This window comes from Phascolarctos cinereus, unplaced genomic scaffold, assembly GCF_003287225.1.
Source record: "Phascolarctos cinereus isolate Bilbo 61053 unplaced genomic scaffold, phaCin_HiC Scaffold_4;HRSCAF=312, whole genome shotgun sequence".
NCBI lineage: Eukaryota > Metazoa > Chordata > Mammalia > Diprotodontia > Phascolarctidae > Phascolarctos > Phascolarctos cinereus.
Window position 1 is genome coordinate 671,986,396 of NW_027555847.1, and position 26,249 is coordinate 672,012,644.

General features: G+C 45.5%; 1 protein-coding gene across 1 annotated transcript; it reads left to right on the forward strand.

Annotated features, from left to right (window-relative positions):
- Nucleotides 1-1,134: 1,134 nt before the first annotated feature.
- Nucleotides 1,135-25,232, forward strand: DDA1 (DET1 and DDB1 associated 1). Its single transcript, XM_020969355.2, has 5 exons — nt 1,135-1,235; nt 14,998-15,078; nt 15,687-15,738; nt 17,441-17,502; nt 24,355-25,232. The coding sequence occupies exons 1-5, from the start codon at nt 1,233-1,235 to the stop codon at nt 24,463-24,465; spliced, it is 309 nt and encodes a 102-aa protein (XP_020825014.1). The 5' UTR covers nt 1,135-1,232; the 3' UTR covers nt 24,466-25,232.
- The last annotated feature ends 1,017 nt before the right edge of the window (nt 25,233-26,249 follow it).

Here is a 26,249-nt window from a genome sequence, read left to right on the forward strand (position 1 = left end):
TCTCCTGACTTCAGGGCCAGCACTCTATCCACTGTGCCACCTAGCCGCTCCCTTTCTATCTTTGTACCAGCATCTCTTCATGCCTGGAATGTGCTCCCTCCTTTGACCTTTGGACTCTTAGAATCCTTGGCTTCCTTAGACACAGCTTTAATGCTGCCCTTTGCAGAAGGACTGCCTTCTCTTTTAAGGTTACCTTGTATCTACTCTGCATATGATTCTCCGTATACTTGTTTATGTATATGTTGTCTCCTCCATACATTCACTCCATTAGAGTGTAAGCATTCTGGTTGTGCTTTTTCTTCGTGTCCAGCACCAGCAAGGAGTCCATTGTCACTGGATGGCAGAGTAGGTGGAGGGGATAAGGTGCCTGGGAAGGCACGGTGGAGCTAGGTTATTGTATCCCCAGTGCTTGGCACATAGTAAGCTTTAATCAATTTCTGTAACTGATTGATTCACTAAGTCCAGCCAAATTGGTCTTTTTACTCTTCCTCATACCAGCAAATCACAGCCAGTCCTTCACACTGGCGGTGGTCGCCCCCTTCCTAGAGTGCACTCCTCCCCACCTCAGGCTTCTCGCTTCCTTCCAGACTCGGCTCAGGAGCCGCCTTGCCTTCCGCAGGAAGCCTTTCCTCATTCCCGTTCACATCTAGTTTCTAGTTCCTATCCTTTCCCATCACCTTGTAAAATCTGGTAAATATTTTGTATTTTTTTCTCCCAAAATAAGGTAAGCTCTTTGAAGACAAGGACTGTTTCACTGGCTTTGTGTATCAGTGCCTGGCACATAAGCACGTAATAAATGCTTGTGGATTTATTGTTTGATTTAGCTGCTATATGACACCATGCAATGAAACCTCCCCAGAAGCATACATCTCTGGTGTTCAACTACAACTCCCATGAGGCTCGAAAGCGAGCCTCGGTCTTTCTCTCCTCCCAACCCCCCCATCCATTTCCGGAATCCTGCTGCCTCAAACTCCTGGGCGGGGTTTTTTGCGCCTTCAACCAAGCACGACAGTGTGTAGGGTGGGCGGGCTCTCCATTTCAGCCAATAAGAATGGAGTAGTTTCGGTATTAGCCAATGGGAATGGGCTAAACGTCCTCAAGCCTCCGGGGCGGGGTAACCCGGACCAATCGGTGACGGCAGCGTCACGTTGGGCAGCGTCGAGCTGGAAGTTGTTCTGCGGCGGCGGTGGGGGCGGTGGCGGCGGCGGCGGCTGAGGAAGAGGCAGAGGAAGATGGTAGGTTCCTCTCCCCGAACCCATTCTTGTCCCACAAAATGGCGCCCTGCCCGCGGGGATGGCTCGGACCCGTGCTCGGGAGCCAGGGCAGGTGCCGCTGAGGTCAGAGCCCCCAGATCGGGCCGGCGCTGCCTCGGGTCCCTCCCCTAGCCCATTGTCGCCCCTCCCCCACCCTCCCCCTCCTCTCATTGTCGCCCCTCCCCCACACCCGCCCTTCCTTTACACCCCACCCTTCCCCCTTTCCTCGTTTCCCCTTCCCCATTTTCACCCCGTCCTCCTCCTTCCCCTATTTTTACCCACCTCCGTCGTCGCTGGTCCCCTCCTCCGTCCCTCTCATTGTTACCCCCATCCCCTTCCTCCTCTCACATCCCCCCAGCTCCCCTCTCCGACATTGCCTTCCATTGTCTCTTCTCTTTACTCTCCCTTCCCCCAACATTCCTCTCCCTCATCTTTCATCCTCTAGTCTAGACACACCTATCCCCTCCCCCACTCCCGCCTCCCCCTTGGATTCTTTTTTCCCAGTCCTCCTCCTCGATCCTTTTGTCTCCCCCCTTCCTCAAATCCTGAACCACCTCCTCTCTCTGTCCCTTTGACCAGCCGCTTGAAAACCCCTTCCCCAATCCTCCAATGACTCATTTCCTCTCCCTTTCATCTCCTTACATACCTTCTCCCTCTTCGGATATCTAAGGCCCTATGGCTTCGCCATTCTTGTCACTCTCCCCCTCCCCCCTTTCCCCTTCCACCAGTGGGACCTTATCTGTCCCCCTGGCCCCTGGTCTCTGCTGTCATTCCTCCTTCTAGCGCATCCTCCCCCATTCTCTTAACCTGGCCCTTCCCAGACGTAACAGCCTCGTCAGTTTATTGCCCTAGGGTACGCTTTCCTTCCCATCTTCCAGTCCCCTCCCCCTTTGCCTCATCCTACCACCCATACCCCCATACCCCACTTGTTGGTATATCTCGCTTATAGCAAAAAACCAAAACAAAACAAAAAACCGAAACCAGTTTCTGGTTAGCTGATGTTTCCTGAGCTTTCCCCCCTCCCCCATCCTTTTTCTTCATACCTACTCGTAGGCTAGAGCTTTCTCTCCCTGTCTTCTTTCTTTCTTTTCCTATTCCTTTTCCCCTTTCCCTTTTCCCTTTACTATCTCATCTCCCTCTCTCTATTTTTGTTGATTAACAGCATAACATAGAGGGTAAATAATGGACTCAAAGATGGAGAAACCTAGGCTATCCTGCCTCATAGAAATGAGCTTTGTGACCTTGGCACGAATCATTTAATCCCTCAGTTTTCCTGTCTGTAAAATGAGGATAATAATAGCATCCATGGCACATTTCACAGCATTGTATCAAATTTATATATACCTCCATATACATACACACACGTATACATATGTGTATACACACATGCATATATAATATACACATGTATGCATATGCATACACATATGCACACACATATATATACACACACACATATATATACACACACACATACATAGTACATTGAAACAAAGTGCTACAAAATGTGAGCAATTCTTACTATTTTATCCTTTTTCCACCCCCTACCCTCCCAACTGCAACAGTACTATCTTAGTGCCTGGAAGTTGGATTTTTCTCTCAAACTTTTTCTTGAGTATCATCCCTTTGGCCTTTTCCTGAAATATTTTTTTTCCTTTTCTTTTCTGCTGCTGAGTCCCTGTGGGGATACCAGTGGGACCTGCCTTTTCCACTCTCATGAGGTGCACATTGGGGCACTTCCCCACGAACTTCAGTGTTCATACCAGACTCATTTGTTACCCTCTCCCCTTCTTCCATGTTCTACCCAAAAAATCTCTTATCCATAGGACAGTCCCTCTGTTTCTTACCTGAGGGGGATAAAGGGGTTTCAGTCCTGTCTAGTTGGTAAGACTTCACGCCTCTTTGGGCAAGTCATTTCCCCTCTGTAGACTTGAATTTCCTCGTCTTTAAATGAAGGTGTTGGGCTAGATGATTTGTAAGGTCTCTTTACAGCCCTTATGATCTGTCTCATGATCTGCCCTGACCCCTTTCCCACCTCTGCACACACACCCCTTCGAATTTATAGGGGAAGGCAGTGTCTCATTTTGTTATTGTGGTTGATTGTTTCTGTTGCAGTGGGGAAGGAGTGTCAAGCAACCGAATCTACAGTTGGGTCACTCTCTGTTGAGCAGCATAATTGGACCTTTTAGCTCCTTGAAGCTCAGTGTGAAAAAAAAAGGACCTGTTTCTGGCCCCTTTTCTCCCAGGTCTTCTGTCTGACCTGCACTGCCATCTATCTTTCTGTTCTAGTCAGTTGCTGCTGCTGCTGCGGTTTTCAGCACACTTAACAAACATTTCAGCCACTTTTGGGAGCAGATCACTTGAGTGATTTCCAAGCTGAAGGAAAGAGGGAGGGATGTCCCTTGATGCCAGTGAATGAAGAGGCCACATTCCCTCCACTGTCCCTGTTTACCATTTTCTGCTTCCTGCCACGCCAGCCTCACTCTTCTGCTTGTTGCCTTTGGGCGGGGCCTGGGGAGAGAGATGGGTGGGTGGTAAGTGCTTCATGCTTAGTGGATGACTCCCTATGCATGCCCTTTGGAGCACAGTGAATAATCATTTCTACACAGTCCCATATTTTAGGGCTCCCAGCTACAGACAGTTGGGTCTCAGTGGTTGAGGCATCAGATTTTTCTCACACGTGGCCTTGTTTTCAGGCTGACCTAAGTCAGCATTAACTGAAAATCCTGCCTTTTCTGACACTCTTCCCGCCCTTTAGTGGTTTGTGTTGTGCTTCGGGTGGAGGATTGCCTGCTGGATGTTTGATGAATGCTTTCATTGGCTTTATCAGAATGTAATACCTGGACCTCTTCTTCCGTTTGTAGGGTTATTGATTGCAGTGGTTCTCAAAGTGTGGTTTAAGGTTGGGGGGAGGGTATCCCCAAGACCCTTTCAGGGGATCATCAAGGTCAAAACAATTTTTATAATATTATTAATATACTTTAATTTCTAATATGGTAAATATTGATAAGAGTGTAAAGGGATCCTGAGACCAAAAAGTTTGAGAGTCACTGATCTAGAACATAACAAGTAGACGGTTATGGGGTACTAGTTAGCCTCCACCGAAGGGTGCTTTGAGAGGATATTTTTTAATGTGGCCTTAGTAGTGTTCCTGGCTAGATTATAATTCCCCCTCAGAATAGGGCTTGAGAGAACGTCGGCTATAAATCAAGCCTTTTCTCATATGGCTTTTGAATTAACTCTTTGATCACATAGGATCTTGCATTTTTGCTTTTGGAAACATATACAATGTACTCCAGAAGTATGGAAGGTGATACCCTAACTTTACCAAAGGGGCTGTGTTTCAGCTCTTTGCTTTGGCGTTCAAGGTCCTCCATCTGTCCTCAGCCTGTGTTTCTGATCTTTTCTGCTGTTTCTTTAACCATACAGAAAGATTTGGTATCCCCCAAACATGTCTCATTTTTTGTTTTTTGTTCAGTCATTTTTTTAGTCATGTCTGACTCTTTGTGACCTCATTTGAAGTTTTCTTGGCAAAGATACTGGAGTAGTTTGCCATTTCCTTCTCCAGCTCATTTTACAGATGAGGAAACTGAGGCAAACAGGGTTAAGTGACTTGCACAGAATCACACAACTAGTAAGTATCTAGGGCCAAATTTGAACTCAGGAAGTTGAGTCTTCCTGACTCCAGGACTGTCACTCTATCCACTGCACTACTTAGCTGCCAGTGTCTCATATGTTCGTGCTTTTAATTCAAGGTGATTGAACAAGCATTCATTCAACGCCTACTGTGTGCAATGTTGTTTGGTGCTGGGCATGTAAAGATAAAATGACATTAGCCCTCCCCGAAGGAGCCCACAATTTTAATAAGCATTTATTGAGCACCTACTATGGGCAAGGTACCTATTCCTTAAAGGTTAGTAAGATAAAGTTTCTTTGTTTAGGATGATAGCATAGTGTTGTAGAAAGAAGACTGGCCTGGGAGTCTTAACCCTTGATGTTAGTCCTGGCTTTGCAACTAATTTGCTTTTGAGTCTTAAACAGATCAGTCAGTCCCCTTCTTTGTGAATTGAAAGGGTTGGACTAGATGATTACTTGTTCTTCTAGCTCTAAGATTCTGTCATTCTAATATGAAATATTAGGTTCAAGTCAAATGCTTCCTCTTGCATGAAGGCTTCCAGATTTCTCCCTATTTTAAAGGAGTCAAGATTTTATTATTATAGGTGTTCCCCGAGCTTCTTAAACTGTGGGTTTGGAGTTGAGACTTGCAGTTTAAGAAGCCCTGCCCTATGCTAACGTGGATCTCATCCTCTCTACTCAGTCGTAATTTGTTATAGCCAGAAAAATTGATCGCTAGGTATCAATCTTTTTGATGAGTCTTTCCAAACTTAGCTCTGCTGATGACAAGACCAGTAGATCCATAATGTCAGTTTTGTTGCTGGACTTGTATTCAGGGGTCTTTCCAGCTAGAGAACCTGCCAGTCAGTCTTCTTATGTTCTCCAGGCATTTGGAATACAAAGAAATGAAATAGTCACTCTCTTTGAAAAGCCTAGATTCTGTTGGGGGAGAGAAAACTGGAAACACATAAGTATCTACAAAATAATTGTTACAAGGCAATTTTTTTTGGTGGAGTTAAGTACTAGCAATTGGGATGAGATTGTTGGAAGTCATGCTTTTGCTGAACTCTAAAGGAAACTAGGGATCCTAATAGGGATAGTGTGCAAAGGCATGGAGGTGGGGAATGGAAGGTGAGTAATAATAATAATAATAATATAATAATAATAATACTAAGGCCAGTTTGGCTAGACCAGGAGTATGTAAAGGGGAGTAGTATATTTATTTTAAAAAAAGTTTATTTTTTAACATTCTTTTTTTAAAATGTTGAGTTCCAAATTCTCTCCAGCCTCTTCCCTACCCGTTGACAAGACAAGCAGTATGATTGATATCCATTATACATGTGAAGTCATGTGTATTTCCATATTAGCCATGTTGCCAAAAAAAAAAAAGGCAAGAAAAATAAGGTCTTTCACAGTTGATTGTCATTACAGTATTGCAGTTATTGCATGCTATGGTCTCCTGGTTTTGTTCACTTCGCTTTGTATTAGTCATATAAATCTCCCCAGGGTTTTCTGAAGTCATCCTTTTCATCATTTCTTACAGCCCAGGAGTTTCCATCACAGTCCTGTACCACAACTCGTTCAGCCATTCTCTAGTTGATGGGCATCCTCTTGATTTTCAGTTCTTTGCTACTACAAAAAGAGCTGCTATGAATATTTTGTACATATAACTCTTTTTCCTTTTTTTTTTTTTAAATCTCTTTAGGATACAGACCTAGTTGTGGTATTACTAGGTCAAAGTTATGCACAATTTTATAGTTTTTTGAATATAGTTCTAAATTGTTCTCCCAAATGATTCAACTGGTTTACCACTCTACTGTCTTTTATATGGTTCTACTCACAACTCTTACCAACAGTGCATTACTATATTATTTTTCTACATCCCCATCAGCATTTGTCGTTTCCCTTTTCTGTCACATTAGCCAGTCAGATAGGTGTGAAGTGATACCTCAGAGTTGTTTTAATTTGCGTTTCTCTATTAGCTTTGATTTCTTCTTCTGAAAACTACCATTTACTATCTTTTGACCATTAATTGAGGAATGGCTCTTATTTTTCTAAATTTGGTCCAGCTCCCTATATATTTGAGAAATGAGGTCTGTATCAGAGAAACTTAATGTAAAAGATTTTCCCCAGTTTCCTGATTTCATTCTAATTTTGGCTACATTGATTTTGTTTGTACAAAACCTTTTTACTTTTACATAATCAAAATGATTCATTTTACCCCTCCTGAGGATCTGTCTCTTAGTTGGTCCTAGATCCGTAGATCTGACTAGTGATTTTTGCCATGTTCCAAAGGAAAGAGCATTACCATGGCTGTACAGGAAGGTTAGAGCCAAGTTGGGAAGAACTTTAAATGCCAAACCACAGAGCTTGTTTTTGATCCAAGAAGACTAGGGAGGCATTGTAGTTAACTGAGCAAGAGGAATGACGTAGCATTTGAGAAGTATCAGTTTGGCAGCTTTAGAGAAGGGAAGGACTTGAAATAGGAAGACCATTAGGAGAAGGTTAAGCTGTGGGCCACAGACCCTTTATGTAACAGGGGGTCACCTGCCACTCTGTGATGAGTCATGGGAGGAAATCTTCGTTGGAAATCATTAGTACTGCAGTTTTTCCCTGGTCTGTTTGTGTCTTTGTTTATATCGTTCTTTCCTCTTCCCTGCTCCAAGACTATTTATTTCTCTGCTCCATTTATTATTTAGGGACCATATCTTAATTATCTTTGTAGCGCTCCTATTTTCTAGCATAGTTCTCTGAATATATAGTATGAACTTAAACAAATGTTGAATAAGTGAATGAAAATAAAGCAGATTTTTCTTAACCTGGAGTCCATTTAAAAATGTTTTTATATTTTGCATTGGTTACTTTTCTAATACTATGTATTTTTTTATATACACTGGAAAATGTTATTCTGAGAAAAGATCCATAGACTCCACCAGACTGCCAAAGGAGTCCATGACCCAAAAATAATATCCTCATAGAGTGGTTGTGAAAAAGACACTTTATGAACTATTTTATAAATACGAGCTTGTATTAATGTAGTCAATCCTTTACCCACAACAACCCTGGATATATATGATAGTACTTTTTATTTTGGTCTGAAAATATTTCTTCTCCTTCCCATTCCCTCTAAATGGCATAATTAAGTAAATTTTTATTGGTATCTTTTGTTTTTTACATCACCAGGATTTTTCCAAGTATCACTTCTTCCCACTTCCAGAAAGCCATCCCGTGAAACAAATAATATTTTTCAAAGAAAAAGAGAAATGAGACAAAAAGGTCAGCAGAATCAATGAATACATCAAAAAAGTCTGCAAATACATGCAGTGTTATCACGTCCATGGGCCTCCCACCTCTGTACAGGTGTGGGGTGGGGATGTCTCCTCTTATCTTTCCTTTGGAACCATTCTTGTTCTTCGTGATTTTACAATATCCACTTAAATTTGGGGGGGGGTGTTTCCATTTATGTTGTAGTCATTGTGTATATTGTTTTCTTTTCTCCGCTTACTTCATTCTGTACCAGATAATGTGAATTTTTCCATACTTCTCTGTCTTCATTATATTCATTGTTTCTTATAGCACAGTAATATTCTATTATATTTATGTACCATAATTTGTTTAGCCACTCCCCAATTAATGGACATCTACTTTGTTTCCAGTTCTTTGCTACTACAAAAAGTGCTGCTACAGGTATTTTGGTGTATATGGGGACGTTCTTTTTACTCATGACTTCTGTGGGTTATAAGCCTAGTATTAGATTCTCTGAGTCAAAGTGTATGGACATTTTAGTCACTTTAATTGCATAATTCCAAAGGGTCATAATAAATTCACAGCTTCACCAATGCGCTGTGTGCCTATCTTCCCACAACCCTTCCAACACTGACTGTTCTGAATGGGGCGATTTAACAGCAATGTGAGGAAAGGGGATTGTTGTCCGTTGTGCTTGAAGGCTCCCTATTGCTACTACCAAAGTGGAATGGGGACAGCAGCCTTTGGAAGCCGCCATCTTTTCTTGGGTTTAAATTTGGAAACATGATTTGGTGGTTGTTGTCCCTGACTCCATCAAGACAACATATTTCTTGAAAGTTGGGTCAGCTGTGGTTTTCTGCTTTAAGCAAGATAAGTTAGGAAACCAAGATTCCCTGCTTCCTGTTAGGCCACTGGACTCTTGCTATCTCATTGAGGCATGTGATATCTAGGCTGTATGGTTTCAGCTTGGAATTCTCGTCTTCTGGGACAGGCAAGGGTTTTTTCTGCACCAAACCCTATTGTATTTCTTTACGTGTGAGAGAAGGTATGACTGTTGTAAGAACTTGATTTATCCCAGTAACCCTTCTAGGTCCAGAGGATCAAATCTGGGCCTCTTGCCTTTGTGATCATTTATGGTATAGAATCACAGAATCCCCAAGTTGGACGAGCTAACTTGTACTTGAATAAGAATCTCTTCCATAGCATCCCTGACAAGTTGTCATCTGCCCTGCTCCTGAAGAACCCTGGTGATAGGGATGGAACCCACTACCCCTCAAGGAAGCCCATTTCACTTTGGGACTGTTGTCATTGTTAGGAAATTTGTCCTTACACGGCACTGAAGTCTGCCCCTAGAGCTAGCTTCCTGCATACTACTCTGTTCAGCTAAATTCAGTAAACATTTATGAAGTTGTTAACTATGTGCATTGCCTTTGCTTAGCTCTGGGGAAGGTAAAGAGTTAGGAGGACATGGTCCCTGCTCTTAGGCAACTCACAATATATATATCCCATTAACTGTAATGCAAAACAAAACATTTTATATATACATGATTTCTGTATAAGTGTGTGTATGTGTGTGTATGTGTGTATATATATATATATATATGTATATATGATAGATTGTTTTATGTATGTGTGTGTGTATATATGTATCCAAGGGAGAAAAGGTAATTTCCACCTTGGGGGATAAGGAAAAATTTCATGGAGTAGCAGGGCCTTGAAGGTTGGTCAGAATTCCAAAAGGTTTAGTTTAGAGGTATGGAAGGGAGAACATTACAGGTAAAGAAAACAGCAGGAGCAAAGGCACAGAGATGAGAAAACAGGATTTTCTTGAGAAGGGCATGTAGGGGTCACACTGGGTAATTCAGTTTTGCTGTGGTGTGGCACGTAGAGGAGAGGCAAAGGGTGAAGTCAGACCAGAAGGTGTTTTCCCCACTTCTGAGAGGTAGGTCAAGTCGAAAAGCATTTAGTAAGCGTCTGCTTCATGACAGGCACTGGATGTGCAAAGTCAAAACCCAGTCCCTGCTCTAATGGAGCTCGAAGTCTAACGGGGGAGACAGTATGCAAATGACTATGTGTGAACAAGTCATATGCAGAACAGATTGGAAGTGGTCTCAGTGGGAAGGTGCTAGAGCGTTCCAGGCTTGGCAGATAGTGAGTGGAAAGGCATGGATTTAGGGAGGGAGTGTCAGGGCATGGAGTGTAGTGTGGAAGGAGTGGTAAGGAGGCCAGTGACCCTGGATCCTAGAGGGCCTGGAGAAGTTTTTCGTAGAAGGGGTCAGGTTATGAAGGGCTTTAAAAGGAGCTTTTTGCTCCTGGAGGTAATAGGGAGCCACTGGGGTTTATTGAATGGGATGTGTGTGTGTGGGGAGGGGGGGGGTGGTGTCACATTTGTAGGTGAATAGGATGATGAGAGAAAGATGCTTGTGCTTAATTTTTGGTTAAGAGATAACAGCTTCTCACCATATCTCTTGAAACTTCTGCCTCCCTCCATTGATTAGGATAGGACTTTTCCACCTTTGATGTTGCTGAGTTTCTGATATAGCTACCAGTGGTTTTTGTAGGAGCCCTGCCTGAGAGCGACTATTAATTACACACTGACAGTCTCTCTGCTGAATGCCAGACAGCAACCTTAGCCACCCTGCTGTCCGTCATGATTGAATCTTTTGAATCATTTCACAAGGCTCTCCAAACTAGAACCCATTTCTCTGGAGGGTATGGTGACAGAGGTTGACTTTTTGCTGAGAGCCACCAAGACAGTTACCACCATTTCACAGCGTTAGAGATGCAGCAGTTAGCAGTTGTGAGCCTTCTCACAAGACTTCATCTTCCCCTTTGTGGTGTGGTTGGCAAGACTGGACAGAAGCATGATGAGGGAAGGCTAAGCAGTAGCCTGCAGAACTCTTGTGATCAGATGATGTATTGGTGACAGACTGCGTACAGTATTCACAGCACCTTTTGGTTCATCCTTCAGAAAGCCTGTAGTTTTCTTAGGCCTGGTGGCAAAACTTACCGAGCACCTCCTAGATCTTCTGTTGGGTTTTCTCAGCATGTTGTAGTAACGTAGTGGCAGTGATCTCCAAGCACCAAAGAGTATTACAGGCACCCAGGAGGGTTTTGTCCCTCCTGATTGTTACTGACTTATCAGTATCATGGAGTGGGCCCCTTCTGGATCCGTGTTTAAGTATCCCTCTGTTATCGCATCTATGACATGCTGTAGATGGAGAGAAGACCATATCTGTCCTGGGCCCCAAAAGAACATGGTCTTGCCTTCATCTTCTGGTCCCTTTTTCTCTTCTTAAAACTTAACTCTTGACAACGTGTCTTACACGTAGTTGATGTTTAAACAATGCTTATGCAATTGAATAAGCCCTCCAGCCTTCTTCCTATGCCCGTTTTTCCAGGCTTTGGGCTAGCGGAGTTGTAAGAATTATGAGAGAAGTGCCAGTTTAGCCTCTACCACATAAAACTGTGACTTTAGATAAGTAATTTTACCTCCCTGGTCTCAGTTTGCTCACATTTTTAAAAAGAGTTAATGATACTTAGAGTTTTTGCAAGGGCAGTAAAGATTATATATGCAAAGGGCTTTCTACGTGAAAGGGGCTACAGAAATGTGACTATTTATTGTTACCAAGATCCTCTTCACATGGGGCCTGTTGTTTTTGGCCTCTTACCTAGAAGCTTGGTTTCCCTGTCAGACTTGATGCTTGTTTCCAATATAGATGGTGGGATTTAACTGAATGTACCAGCCTAATTGAGTTCCAGCTGTTGTTGTAAGTAAGCATCTGAGCTCCAGACCTCTCATACTTGTTCTGGAACAAGGCCCATTTTAAGGCTACACCAGGAACCACTGGTGGTGTTTGAAATGTTTAGTGGAGAATGTTTCCCCTATTGTGCCCTGTGCTGGAGGCTTTGCTGAGCTCCCACTGGCAGCCCTGCTTCCTGGACACCATGGTCAGGGAACTTGGCTCTTTCTACCATAAAGGCCCTTGTATCATGGGAATGCAAAGACCCCCAAATTAATAGTCCCAGCCCTGCTACCATTGGCTCTGTGACCCTGAACAAATCACTTCCCCCTTTTTGGGTCTCCCTTTTACCATCTTGAGGGTATTGGAGTAGAAAGGACACTAGCATGATAATCAGGAGGCCTGGGTTCTAGGCCAGTCTCCATCAATGACTGGCTCTGTTACCCTGGGCAAGTTACCTTACCTTTTTTTTTCTTTCTTTTTTTTTTGCTTTTAGGCAGTTGGGGTTAAGTGACTTGCCCAGGGTCACACAGCTAGTAAGTGTCAAGTGTTTTTGGTCTGAGGCCAGATTTGAACTCAGGTCCTCCCGACTTCAGGGCCAGTGCTCCATCCACTGCATCACCTAGCTGCCCCCCCTTACCTTGCCTTTCTAATCCTCACCTCTGAAATGGGGGTAACCCTGTGTCACAGGAAGGTGATGGTGAGGAAAGCGTGCTATAAACCGTAGCCTTAAATGCATACATGCGCGTGCGCACGTGCACACACACATACATATACATATACACATACACATATATACACTCTTAAGTGATCTGTAAGGTCCCTTCTAGGTTTCATTTCTCTCTGTCATTTGTAGATTAAGCTAAATTATGAACCAGCTAGTTTTCTTCGTAGTCACTTTAGACCTGCTTTGCCTTGTCCTGAGTGTTTTGAAAGCAGCTGAATATCTATTTGAGAATTGCTGGTCCAAAGGAAAGAGCTCTGGCTTATGAGCCGAAGAACCAGGTTTCAGACCCCAGCTCTTCTCCTTACAGAGAAGGGGAGTGATTTACCCATGACCGAAGAGGTGGTATGTAAGTTCTATTGTCTCCTTTCTGCAGATGAGGAAATTAAAAGTTTAGATGATTTGCCCAGGGTTGCCCAGTTAGTCCTGAGGCCTACAGGATACAAATTCAAGTTTTCTTGGCTCCAGATGCAGCTTTCCATCCACTATGCAACTTAGTTGCTACTAGTAGTAGTAGTAGTAGTAGAGTAAGCTAAAAAGGGGAAGAATGAAGTAGTGGCAGAGCTGAAATGAGAACTTGGCTCTTGCATCTCCACCTGTTTTGCAAGGTTCCAGGTCTGTGTTTGTCACAGTATGTCCAGTGGACATCGTTGAGAAGATCGTGGTTTGGCCCTTCTGATTGGATGCTGATCAGAGATCCTTCAGTTGCGTTCATCTTGGTCTCTCCTTTTCTTCTAGGCCGCTTTCTTTCTCTAAGGATGACCTGTGGCGGATCAGCAAGGACGACTTCCTGCTAACTCTTCTTGGCTGCTCTTTACCTCCTCTCCTTTCTTCTTTCCTTTGGAAGCTACCATTCTTAGAACAGGAAACATTCTTTTTTCTTCCTACAAAGGCAGGGAATAGAATTGTCAGGCGGCTTTTGAGGCTGGAGAGAACAGTTACAGAAGACTGTCTCAATTATGTATAATCTTTGTCAACAGCTTAGTTCCTGAGTTCCTGTTGTTAAGAGCATTGTTTAGGGAGATAACTATTGGCATAAAAGGGAGGGCTTCCTAAAGGCGTATGATATAGATCTAGAAGAGACCTTGGAGACCAGCTAATCCACATCCTTTTAGGGGTGAGAACCTAAAGCCTAGGGAAGCTAGGTGACTTGTTCAAGGTCACCGAGGGAATCAGGAACAGAGCCAGAATTTGAACCAAGGTCCTGTGCCCACTCCACAACCCTGTACTTTTTCTCAGGACTTTCACTAAAATACTGTTCAGATTCTTCTTGGTGGTCCAGAGGTGTCCCTGGGTCCTCTGAAGTCTGTGCCAGCAAAGTCAGGGTATACCAAATCAGAAAGGCTTTGTGTGAAGGCTTGGTGACCACTAATATGCCTGTTGTCAGAAGATTAACTAATAGTTAAATGTGGAGAAACTTCATCATTAGAAGGTCAACATTTACTTGAGCCACAGGCAACTTAGGAAAGTGTTGTCAACACCTGTGAAACCACGGCTTCTTCAAATGATCCAAGTATAGATGGATGTTGTTACCAAACAGTGGTTGAGCACCCCAGTGTGGTCTTTTCATCCCACTGGGGGACTTGGGCAGCCTGAGAGCGGCCAATGGCCTTAGCATACGTCCTGGGGGCATAAACAGAGGGGAAATTGAAATAATAACATTTCTGTAGCACTTGACAGTTTACAAAGCACTTTGCTTACAATCGTCCTTTGAGACAGGCAGTACAAGTATTATCCCCACTTTGTAGCCCTGAAAGGTAAAGTGATTAGTGGTGGAGTCAGGTCTTAGGTACACCCAGGGCTTAGGACTCAGGTCCTACATTCTTTTTCATAGGAAAGGAGAAGAAGGGGGGGGGGAAGGGGTAGGAAAAGATAGGGATTAGATTTAAAAAAAAGCATTTCCTGTGATTGGGAGCTGGGGAGAGAGAACCCTGAGAAGTTGTTTTAGTTGATGCTTGCCCTGTTGTCTCTGGCCTTTTCCCACTTCTAAATCTTCTTTGGTGATCTTAAATTCCTTAACTATAAACCCTGTTCTTGGTGCAAATAACTGTTTTTGATGAGGGTGGGAGGAGAGAACAGTTGATGGGAAGGCCACTCAGTGCCCTTTGTGGATCTGTTCTCATGGAAAGATTCCAGGCCAGAAAGGAGCCTTTCTTTCTCCCTTCTTCTCTGGCCACATTGTCTGAAGGGTCCTGAATGTTGGGGAGCCTGCAGGAACCTGAGGGGTGGAATAGTCACGAGGTGACCTTGCTTATCACAAACAGTAAAGGGCATCATTGAATCTTCACCTGTGTGACCTCTATCCTGAGGCCCTGGAGATCAACCTCTACTCCAGTTGGGCTGCTGTCTGTTTGCTGGCTGGTCTGTCCATGGTCACTTACTGATGCTACAGGATCTCTTCTTGTGTCTTTTCCAGGCAGATTTTTTGAAAGGATTACCCGTCTACAACAAAAGCAATTTTAGTAGATTTCATGCTGATTCTGTGTGCAAAGCCTCGGTGAGTAGAGTTTTTTGAAGGGTGGGGTGGTGTTCCTAGAGACTTTGTGGAGTGAGGCACTTTGATGGGGTGAAATGTCCCTTGCCATGAGCCCCTTCTCTTGCCAGAGGGACCTTGGAGTTGTGGACCGAATTGGCTCAGGGGATCAAGAGCCCGCAGGTAGCAGTGGAGGGCACATGGTTCAGGTGTAGTATTGGTTAATTGTAGTTTACACTTTGTTTCATGTGCTTTCCTCACCTGAAGTGAAGACACAGCACTGTGGAGGGGGAAGGACACTCGCCTGAGGGTCAAGAGAGCCGGTTCTGGGCCCAGCTTGGACATGGAGGGTGTCTTTGGGCAAATGCTTTTTCACTCAGAACTTGTTTTCCCTTCTGTAAATTGAGGAATTGAACTAGATGATAATTGAGGTGTTTTTGAACTTTTACTATTTTGTAAGCCTCTATAATGACCTCACCATCTTATTTGATGCATCACATTCTGCCTCAGTCGCACAGGGGTGTGGTTAAGGGAAAGGGAAGGATATGAGCTCTCTTCATCACATGTAGGTGCTTTGGGGATTCCTCATCACCACGTGGTTCCTAATCTCCTTCTTCCCGATTCTCCTACAGAACAGACGGCCATCAGTCTATCTTCCCACAAGAGAATACCCATCAGAACAGAGTAAGTGAAGTTGCTTTCTTGGGCTGTTGTGCTTAGATGCCAAGTGGGGATTTGGGCCTGATACCCAGGAGTTTGGAAGGAGAGCATCCTCGCTCTGCCCAGGGGAAGGATGCTGGCGTGTCAGATCAGCTCTCAGTTAAGGCCAGCCAGACCCAGGCCAGCCTGAGGCTGTGGCCCAGAGTAAGTTGTGTTTGAGCAGCTGAGCCCAGGGAAGAGGGCCTTCCAGATCTCCGCCCTGCTTTTGTCCCCGTTGGTAGTGACCTAGCTTCCCGAGCTCTGAATTCTCCAGCCAGATCACCTGGTACCAAGCCTCACTCCTTCCTTTTGCTGAAGAGGGTGCTGTTACCTTAGTTAATTAAGCCTTGTTAATTCTTACCCTCTCATCTGGGAAATTTCTACATTTGGGCCATGACTAAGTGGCAGTTTGCTTTTTACCCAATCTGTGAAGAAAGGAGTTTGCTGATTAAGAGTATAATGAATAGTTTGTGTTGTAAAAACCAAACCAAACCAAAAAACCCACTGGGTGTCATGTCAGAAAATCTGGGTTCAAGGCCAGGTCCAGTTGCTGTGTTTCCCCTCCCTCCACCCCCAAATTCACGTGACCCTTAAGAAAGTAATTTTCCTTCTGTGCTTTAGTTTTCTCATCTCTAAAATGGGAAGAATAATGCTTGCAACACTTGCTCTTAGGGTGGTTTTGAGACAGTGTTTTGTAAACTATAAAGCACCGTGTAAAAATGAGCTGCTATTTATAACAGTAAGAACAACAGCAATGCTGACATCCGGAGAATGACTGTGCCCGTGGAGCACCAAGCCAAAACAGCTACTTGTCTGGGCCTGGTGTCTGCCATTGAGGTCCAGTGGCGGGAAAGCTTTTGGAACTGATGCTCATCAGTACTCATTAGACCGCATAGGGGCCTCCTCAAGTGTGGCCAGAGGAAGAACCCCCTCTGATGGAATGATGGCTCTGTGGACGTTTTCAATTAATCATGTAAATAGAATTTCATCCTGGAGCTCGTTTGGCCCACTTGGAAACAAACTTTGTAAACTCCTCAGGCATTTCAGGTACCCCACTGAAAACACCAATCTGCTCATTACAAATCATTCTTAACAAAAAGTAGATCTCCTCTGGACCTGGCAAAGGGCTGGGAAGTACTCTGTTTACCTTGTGTCCTGAAGGAATCCGGACCACCTCATCTAACCCCTTCATTGAACAGGGAAGGAAACTGAGGCTCAGAGAGGGGAAGGGACTTGCCTGAGGTCCCATGGTATGAGGTAGAACACTGTACTTTAAAATATTTTGTAGTTAGACTTTCCATTAATTCAAATTGGTTCTGGTGGTTGGAATTATGATTTTTTAAACTGTGCCTCCTCTGCAGCGCTGAAACGACACATTTGTGTCCTAAGCAAAGTTTACAAGTTACACCCTCCCCCCCTCCCCATCCATATTGGCTGCTGGCTGCTGGAGGCTTTGAGCCTCCATTGTAGCATGCCACTGAAACACCTAAATATGGAGAGCAGGATTTTCTGGTTGCCGCAGAGATTAAATACAAGCATTTATTAAGTCATATTCAGAAGTACTCCTTGTTGCATCCTCCCCCACCCCCCAGCACATACACGTGTTACATCCTAGACATCATAGGGTGATTGATGACAAAGCATCATTACAAACTGCTGCTTTCTGTTTGTGTCTCTGCCCCTCCAGTTATCGTAACAGAAAAGACAAACATTCTTTTACGTTACCTTCATCAGCAATGGGACAAAAAGGTAAGTGCTTAAACGCTGCCCCTTGGGGAGAACACCTTTCATGGCAGAAATAGGGATGTTCAAGGGGGCATGATGGAAGGCAGCAGTCCCTTGAGAGGCAGCCTCAATCAGTCACCCAACCGACAAGCATTTGCAGGTGCTCGCTAGGTGCCAGGCACTCTGTTAGGTGCTGGGCACACAAACCCGAGAAAGTGACTTAATAGTTCTTAGGCTTTGGGGACCATGATCCTTGCTTGAAGTCAGTCAGCTTCCTCCTTGGTGCTCAGCAGATGGCCTGACTTAGAGACCAGGGTCGCCTCTACTGTTCCTCATTTCCTCCTGAGTCCCATGTGGGAGGGAGGCATTGTCTAGCATAGGCCAGTGGTATTCTGGGAGAGCAGAGAATGACAGAGCTGAGAGGGACTGGCAGATTGACCAGCCAGATCACCTCATGGTATAGGGAACTGAAGGCCAGAAACAAAAATATTTACTGCAGATCATAAATAGAGCAGTTGGCATTGCCAGATCCAGGCCTCCTGATTCCCAGGTCAGGACTCTTTTAAAAAAAAGTTTTGTTAAGTTTTTTTTTGTTTGTTTGTTTTACACCAGAGTCACTTAGACATCCATTCCCCCCCCCCTCGCCATCCGAACCCTCCCTCAGAACCACAAAAAACAGTTAAGCAAAGCCAACTGCCACAGTGACTGTGTCAGAGAGTCTGTGGAACATTCCACTCCATAGACAGACCTTGTCCTCCCTCCTCCTGTGCTGAGAGGAGGAGGAAAGTGTCTTTTAGTATCTGCCTTCTGGGATTTGGGTATGTTTCATAGTTTATGGGTGTGTGCGTGTGTGTGTCTGCATGTATGCACGAGGGTGTGAGAGACCCTCATCCTCAATCTCCGTCCATATTTGCTGTGCCCCTGAGTAGGTTTGTCTTGTCTTTCTGCCGTCTTAGGTTCATGTGCACGAATGCATACACGGACGGACACACACACACACACACACACAACACCACACACACACACACCACACACACACACTCTCTCTCTTTCTCTCTCCCTCTCCCCCCCCCCCCCCCCTCTCTCTCTCTCTCTCTCTCTCTCTCTCTCTCTCTCACTGCCAGACTCCTGTTGTGTCCATCCTATGTCCCTGAGCATTTGGGAGATCCAGGGTTCCTGGGATTTTCTGTAGTGTGGCAAGGAATTGCTGTATAAGATAGTGATTGTGAAGCCCCTTTAGGAGAGGACTTGGGTTGTCACAGAATCCTAGTGCTGGGAGGGATCTTCACAGTCTCCTCTCTCGTCCTCCTCTCTTCCACAGCATTTCTGAGAGGGGGCATCCTGCCTTTGCTTGGACCCTTAGACCTCCAGGGAGAAGGAGCTTACTATCCAAGGAAGCGGCTCACTCCATTCATGAGCGAGGAGTTCTGGCGTAGTCTTATGTCTGCTTCCTTCTCACTGCAGCTCCCTTTGCTCTCGGGGATTGAGCAGAATAAGGCCCATGTCTTATTGGTTTTTTATGTTAGTTTTGTTTTTGTTTTGTTTTTGGCTAGGCAGTGGGGTTAAGTGACTTGCCCAGGGTCACACAGCTAGTAAGTGTTATGTGTCTGAGGCTGGATTTGAACTCGGGTCCTTCTGAATCCAGGGCTGGTGCTCAATAAGGCCCATGTCTTTTCCACATCCAAATGCTTGAAGACAGTTATCATGTTCCCCCCAGGTCTTTTTATTTCCAGACTCAACATCCCTAATTTCTTCAACCAACACGGCATAGTTTCCAATAAATCAGTGAACAACAAGCATTTATTAAGCATCTACTGTGTGCCAAGCACTGTACTAGGTGTTGGGGATACAAATACAAAAAAAAAAAGAAACAACTTTTAGAGACAAGGTATGTGTATGTAAGTACAGTATACAGAAAATAATAGATACGAAATAGATCCCAGGTCCTTCCTCGGGGAGGGAGGAAACTAGAACCTGGTACAATCAGGAAACGTTGCTAGTAGTCCTTATGTTAAGTCTTGAAGGAAGCCAGGGATTTTGTGAGGTTGAGATGAGGGAGGATGGCATGCCAGGCAGGAGGCACAGCCAGTGCAAAGGCACAGAAACTTCTAGAAGGTGGAGGCCTCTATATGAGCAACAGCGAGAAAGCCAGTTTGGTTAGGCCAGGAGGAATGTATGAGGGTGGAAAGGTTGGGACCAGATTGTGAAAGGTTTTAAAAGCCAAACAGAGAAATTTCTCTTTGATCCCAGAGACAATAAGGAGCCACTAGAGTTTATGGGGGGGGGGGCATGGTCAGATCTGGGCTTAAGGAAATCACCCGGGTGGCTGTGTGGAGGATGGATCAGAGCCGGCAGGGAGACCAGGTGAGAGACCTTTGCAATAGTCTAGGCAGGAGGGATGAGGTGGCGTGAGTAGAGAGAAGGGGTTTGATTTGAGATACGTGGAGTGAGACGAGTGTGCGTGTATTCCGGCTTATCGTGATCCTTGCTAAAAGGTGGCACTGAGAAGAATCACAATAGTGGACCTTTATCTGGAAGGTTATTTTCAGGCTGGCTGAGTACTGTCTCTATATGGCCACATCCTTGTGACCCCCAGTATAGAGTGATGCACCGAACCTCTGCAGGCTAAGTCAGATCCCATTGGGACAGTGGTTCAGTCCCTTTGTACCCGTAGCCTGGGACAGTCTCTCTGGCTCAGATTCTGCCTCTCTGCTACCGCTTCTCCTACCATCTGCCATCATTCCTGGTGACTGGCTTGTGGCCGATGTGCACATAGGGTTTACAAATGCAGGAGCGGGGAGGTTTGGTTATATGGCAGTGCATGCATGTGAAAGAAAAAGAGCTGATTGTCTTAGTGGACTGCAAGCTCCAGCAGGTCAGTTGTGATATAGTAGCAAACAAACAAACAAAACCGATTAGGTCTTAGATGGCTTTTATACAGGGGCAGTCTCCAGAATAAGGTAGGTGATCAGATCACTTTTCTCTGCTCTGTTTAGGCCACTGTTTGAAGTATTATTTTCTTTTTCTTTTTTAAATTAATTTATTTTAGTTTTCAGCATTCACTTCCATAAGATTTTGAGTTTAAATTTTCTCCCCCTTCCTCCTCACCACCCTCCTCTAAGACAACATGCAGTCTGATATAGGCTTTACATATATACATTTCTATTAAACATATTTTCACATTAGTCATGTTGTAAAGAATTAGAACCAATGGAAGGAACCACAAGAAAGAAGAAACAAAACAGAAGGGGCAGCTAGGTGGTGCAGTGGATAGAGCACCAGCCCTGAAGTCAGGAGGACCTGAGTTCAAATCCAGCCTCAGACCAGTCACTTGACACTTGCTAGCTGTGTGACCCTGGGCAATCACTTAACCCCAATTGCCTTAGGGAAGGGGGGAAAAAAACAGAAGAAAAAAAAAAGAGAGCAAATAGTGTGCTTCGATCTGCAGGCTCCATAGTTCTTTCTCTGGACGTGTGTGGCATTTTCCATCATGAGACTTTTTGGTGAAGTACTATTTTCAATTCCCAGCAAAGGAGTTTCTTAAAGTATCTACTCTTAGAGGTTCTAGGAGTCACTGGACTATGTTTAGCAGAGGAGTGATGACTTGGGCTTTAGGGAGTAGTCGAACTAGGATTTGAACCCAGATGCCTTAACTCCAAGTCCAGGGCTCGTTCTCCTATTGCCTTTCAGCCTCTTGGTAGGAGGGATTTCTGCTAAGTGAGCATTGGCCTCATTTCCCTCTGAGATCCCTTCCAACTCTGGAGTTCTCTGGTTGTTTATTACACTGGCTCTGCTTGGAGTGTTGGGCCTCGTTTGGTGAGGTGCTGTAATTTCATACTCTCCCTGCCTTCTCCAACTCCTGACTCTCAGATGTAAATAGTCCCCTCAGCTGAGCCTTCTGGCCAATGCAGAGGTCGCTGTTCCGTGCCAGTTAACTCCCTCTCAGCCCCACCTGCCCCTTGTTTGCTGCCATCCAAGATTGCAGAAAGAGTGCATTCTTAAAACTGCCTCACCTTTGCAAACCTGGCAGCCCAGCCAGACTGGAGGTATGCCTGTCCCCTGCCTTCTTTTCCTCCCTCTCCCTAGTAGATTGAAGGGGGGTGGCGATGGGGGGTTAGAGTTGAGAAAACTGTCTTTTTAGCTTCCTGCCTGTGTTCCAGGAAGAAATAGGCAGGGCTGGTATGAGGTTGGTAAATCAAATGTGAAGCACAGCCGGCCCAGAAACTGGGTTTGCTTTTGGCTTTATTCTCAATAGGTAAATAACAGCCCAGTCCTGCATTAACCCTGTGTATAGAAAATTCATCTGGCAGCCTTAGAGGGGTAGAAAGGGCCAGGGCTGTGAGTTAGCAGACTTCAGTATCAATAAGCCTTTGAAGAGAGATAAGGTACTCTGGTCACCACAGCTCACATTTTTATGGCTCTTAAAGGTTCTCTTGTGCTTAAGTGTGGACAGCCTGGCTCCCTCTTAGGGTCGTTGGGAGGAAAGTGCTTTGTAAACCTGAGAGGGCTTTGTCTTGGCTCAGCCACTCTCCTGCAGTCCAGCTTCTCTGGATTGCCTATTCCATGAGGGAGAGGGGCCAGATGTGATTCCAAAACCCTCTTACAAGGAGGGCCAGCAGAGGAATATTGGCCGTAATAAAACCATTTGTGTATCCCACTAGATGGTCCATGAGGATGCTGTAGGTTTGGAGGGACAGATTCTCCAAAGACTAGATCATGATCTTGTAATAATCACTCAGGCAGAAAGCTTCAGTTGATTTTATGAGGATGGCATTGTTGTAAAGGGAGAGGTAAAAATGGAACTGTGCTTGAACTCCTCGTCGTTGTCATAGCTAGCATTTATGTAATGCCTTTATATATCCTTTACGTATATTATCTCATATCTTCCTTACAACAACCCTGAGAAGTAAATAGTACTATGTTTATTTTACAGTTGAGGAAATTGAGGCAAACAGAAGTTAAGTGGCTTGCAGTGTTTTGAGTCTGGATTTGCACTCATTTCATCCCAACTCTGGCTCTATCCACTGGGCCACCAGCTGCTCCAGTTCTTTTCTTTAGCCATCACATACCATTTAACCTCCAGCTCGCCTCCACATTCTCCCCTTCAGACTTGTTATTGATAGCCTCCGCTCCCTAGAAAAGCCCACCTGGCCCCTGAATCACTCACCAGGACAACTCAGTGTGCAAACATGGGGGGCAGGAGGAGGGGTTCTTCTCCTCTCCCTGCCTCCCTTCCTAGGATGGTAAGACTTGTTGTCCTTCCCTGTTATAGTAGAGTAAGTAGAGGATTTGGAATCAGAAGGCCTGGTTTTCAATCCTGATTCAGCCATTTGCTAACTCTGTGACTCTGGACAAGTCACTTCATCTCTGAGCCTCAGTTTTCTGATGTAAAACGGGAGCAGTACTTGCCTACCTGGGGTTGTTGTGAAGCTTAGACGAGGTATATGCATAGATTGCTTAGAGAGTGGTACAACACCAGAGGGATGTTAGTCCTCAGAATTCCCTGGCAAGAGTCTGGTCCTACTGCCTTGACTCCAGAGGCACTGCCCTATCGAGGCAAGAATATTGCCCTCGGAGCCACAGCTCTGCCACTAATTTTAGCCGTTTGACCTTGGACAAATCAATTAGCCTTGGTTTCCTCTTCTGTAAAGTAATACCTTATCTGCCTGGACAGGTTGCTATCTTAAAGTCCTTTCTGTGTCCTGAAGATCTAAGATATCTGAAGGCAGGAATGTGATCCCTATGAAGGAATTTGTTATTCTGTTACACTGAAAAAACTTGTTAGGTGTCCAGATTATCTGGGCTGACCTCAGGAAGCGTGTAAGCCAACCCTTCCCTCACATGAGCCTTTGCTCTGGCATTCCTGACAGATGTTGTTCAGTCTCTGTCCTGGACAGCCCAAGTAGTGTCATTCTACTGTCCCTGGATGTCTCACTTTGTTTCCTTATCTCGCATGCTTCACGCTGCTCTCCTTGGTATGGAGATTTGTACTTTTTCAGTTTAACTCATATTTATTAAGCACCTGCTGTGTGGAAAGTCCTTACTAGGCTTAACTTAGACAGGGTCTGTTACCCCAAGGAATTCACAGCCTGGGGGTGGGGGAGACAACCCTTAATGGAGGTTGTAAAGCATTGTTTAAGTGCCTGCTAGGTGCCAGGAGTCATGCTGGCCTCTTGGTGGAGGTGATGTTAGAAATGGGTACTACAGGAGGAGTAGGGTTAGAGTTAGCATGAGCCCGAGGAGAGCCCAGAGCATGCTTGGGGGACAGAGTGGGAACCATTTTGATTGGAGCTTTGTTGGTGTGGTAATGAGAAAGGCCTTGGAATGTCACCATGGCTAGTAAAGCCAGCCAAGAGCTCAGAGGGGAACTATCCCATACAAACTACTTTTCTTAAGATGGGGAAACCGAGGTCCAGGGAGAGAGAAGTGACTGACAGGAGTATAGAATATAGAGCCAAACAAGTCCTTGGGGCTTGTCTTCTGTAGCCCCTTCATTTAAGAGGTGAAGAAGAAAGTCCCTGCCCTAGGCCAAGCATTACGTGAGGGCTAGAGCCGAGAACTGAGCTGGGCAGGTCTCCTGACTTAGTCGTGGTCATTAACTAGTCTGTCCCACAGGCTTTTGTCCTCAGACTTCGCTGGGTGAATTGTGACTCCATCGAGCAGTGGCATTTTAGTGGCTGCTGTACTGATGGGCGAGCAGGCCTTAGGGGAAGGCCGTCTTCTTTTCTGCAGCCCTCCAGGCGTTCAGGGGTCCATAGGGTTAGGGCTGGCCATCATTTTGTCCAGTCTCCTCACTTTGCAGATGAGCCTGAGGCCCAGCACAGGCTTACTCAAGGTCACCGGATGCTCACTTCTTCCTCTCTTTCTCCCAACCAGAATGCTGCAAAGAAGAGAGACCAGGAACAAGTAGAACTAGAAGGTGAGAGTTCAGCGCCTCCCCGAAAAATTGCCAGGACAGACAGCCAGGACATGAACGAAGACACTTAGGACTCTTGCTTTCCCTCGGCACCTTGTCTACAGGCGCTTCCTGTCTTGTTTCATCAGTGTGTAAGCCCCTTCCCTCCGCACTATGCAGCCCAAACCACTTCTGACTTCATAGGAGCCAATGTATTTATTTCCGTAATTTTTATTTATGTTGTAAAATGTATGGAGTGATGGTTAAAAGCAAGTCATCAGATGGTGTAGTGTAACATTGGTAGATGCTTTTTAAAAAAAATACATGGTCACTTTTTTTTTCCAGGTTTTACTAGATCTGTTACTTAATTAACGGAAGTAGCTGGGAAAAGCTGGGAGCCAAACACAGCCTTATGTGTCTGTCCCCTCTAGGGCTCGGGCTTTGCCTAGTCCCAGGGTCTGGAGGTGGGGTTTTGGTGACAGTGTGGCCTGGGCCTTCTGGCCTTACCCACAAGCTTCGTCTGGGACCTGTTGGAGCTCACAATGTTTCCTCCCAATGGCAGGGCCCCTAGGAGGCCAGTGCGTTTGCCTGTTGCTCCACCCTCAGCCTCAAAAACTGTTGGGCCCCTTCCTCATGGAGTTGGTCGGTTTAGAAGGTTCATTTTGGGCTTTTCTTGTGCCCACTGGGCACTTGACAAAGGCTGCATGTTGGGGCAGTCTTGAATGCCCCAACTGCAGGGCCTCCATTCCAGGAAGCTGGAGTTAACAACTCCTTTTTTTTTTTTTTAATCCCCCCCCCCATCATTTTAATAAGGACTGGCGTGTTCAACTTCTCCAATCAAATAAAAGGATATTTCTTATCCCACCTTGAGTATTTGATCGGCAGCACGTTTAGTACACTTTGCACAGGGGGAGCTATCTAGTCTGAGAACTGGTTGTCTGTCCTCTCCTCTTTGGCCATTTTGATTGAGTTCCCCCAGCCCAGAGTGTCGGTCAGGGCTGGCCCTTTTCCTGGGCTGGGGGCTCAGCTGTGGTACTGTCTAAAGGCATTCACAGTCATGGGCTCTTCCTTGGGTCTTCGGAGCTTCACTCGACAGAAGAACAGAGTTTCCCTAGGCCAAGCCCATGGCTCGGGTGTGTGCCGCTCTGGTTCAGGAAGACTGGCTGGGGGTGATGGCGATCTGCTTTATCACATTGCAACAGGGAAAAGAGCCGGCTCTCAACGAAACTGGCACTTGCCTTCCAAACTGCGTCGCTCCCCGGGGGGAGCCTCCAGACTCTTCGGCCTGCCACTACCCCCAGTAATGGGGTGGGGGGATGGACAGTAGGAATTCTTAAAGTGATAGTGCTGCCGTCAGAAGGGTTCTCGTCCCCCCAGCTGGAGCCAAACCCCGCTGGCCTGTGGATGCTCCAAGGTCCCTCAGCCGGGAGCAGACGTTGTGGCTGCAAGAAGCACAGGGTCTGCACCTCTGCAGATGTCACTTGGACTGGCCTGAAACACCTGGCTCCCCCTCCCCCCCCATCACCTCCTCTTAGGACTCTGTTGGCCGCTCCAGGCTTCGAACTCCTAGATAACGGAAATGATAGTGAGTACTAAGTGTTACTGTAAGTGTTACTGTTCGGAGGAAATAAAACTGAGTTTCTTGCAGTGCTGCAGATGGGAGTGGGATTGCCTGAGCAGGCCCCTTTTTGGCCTGCTGGCAGCAATGGGAGTCTTACACCCTCCTCCTTGAGTTTGATGGTAACTTTGAAAGCATTCAGGTCTCTTGCAAGCTGGGGGGTGGGGTGGGGTGGTCAGCATCTTGGCTGACTTTTCTCTCCTTAGAAATCAAAGCTGGCAGAGCCTCAGTTTGTTCTGACCCTGAGACACGCAGCTT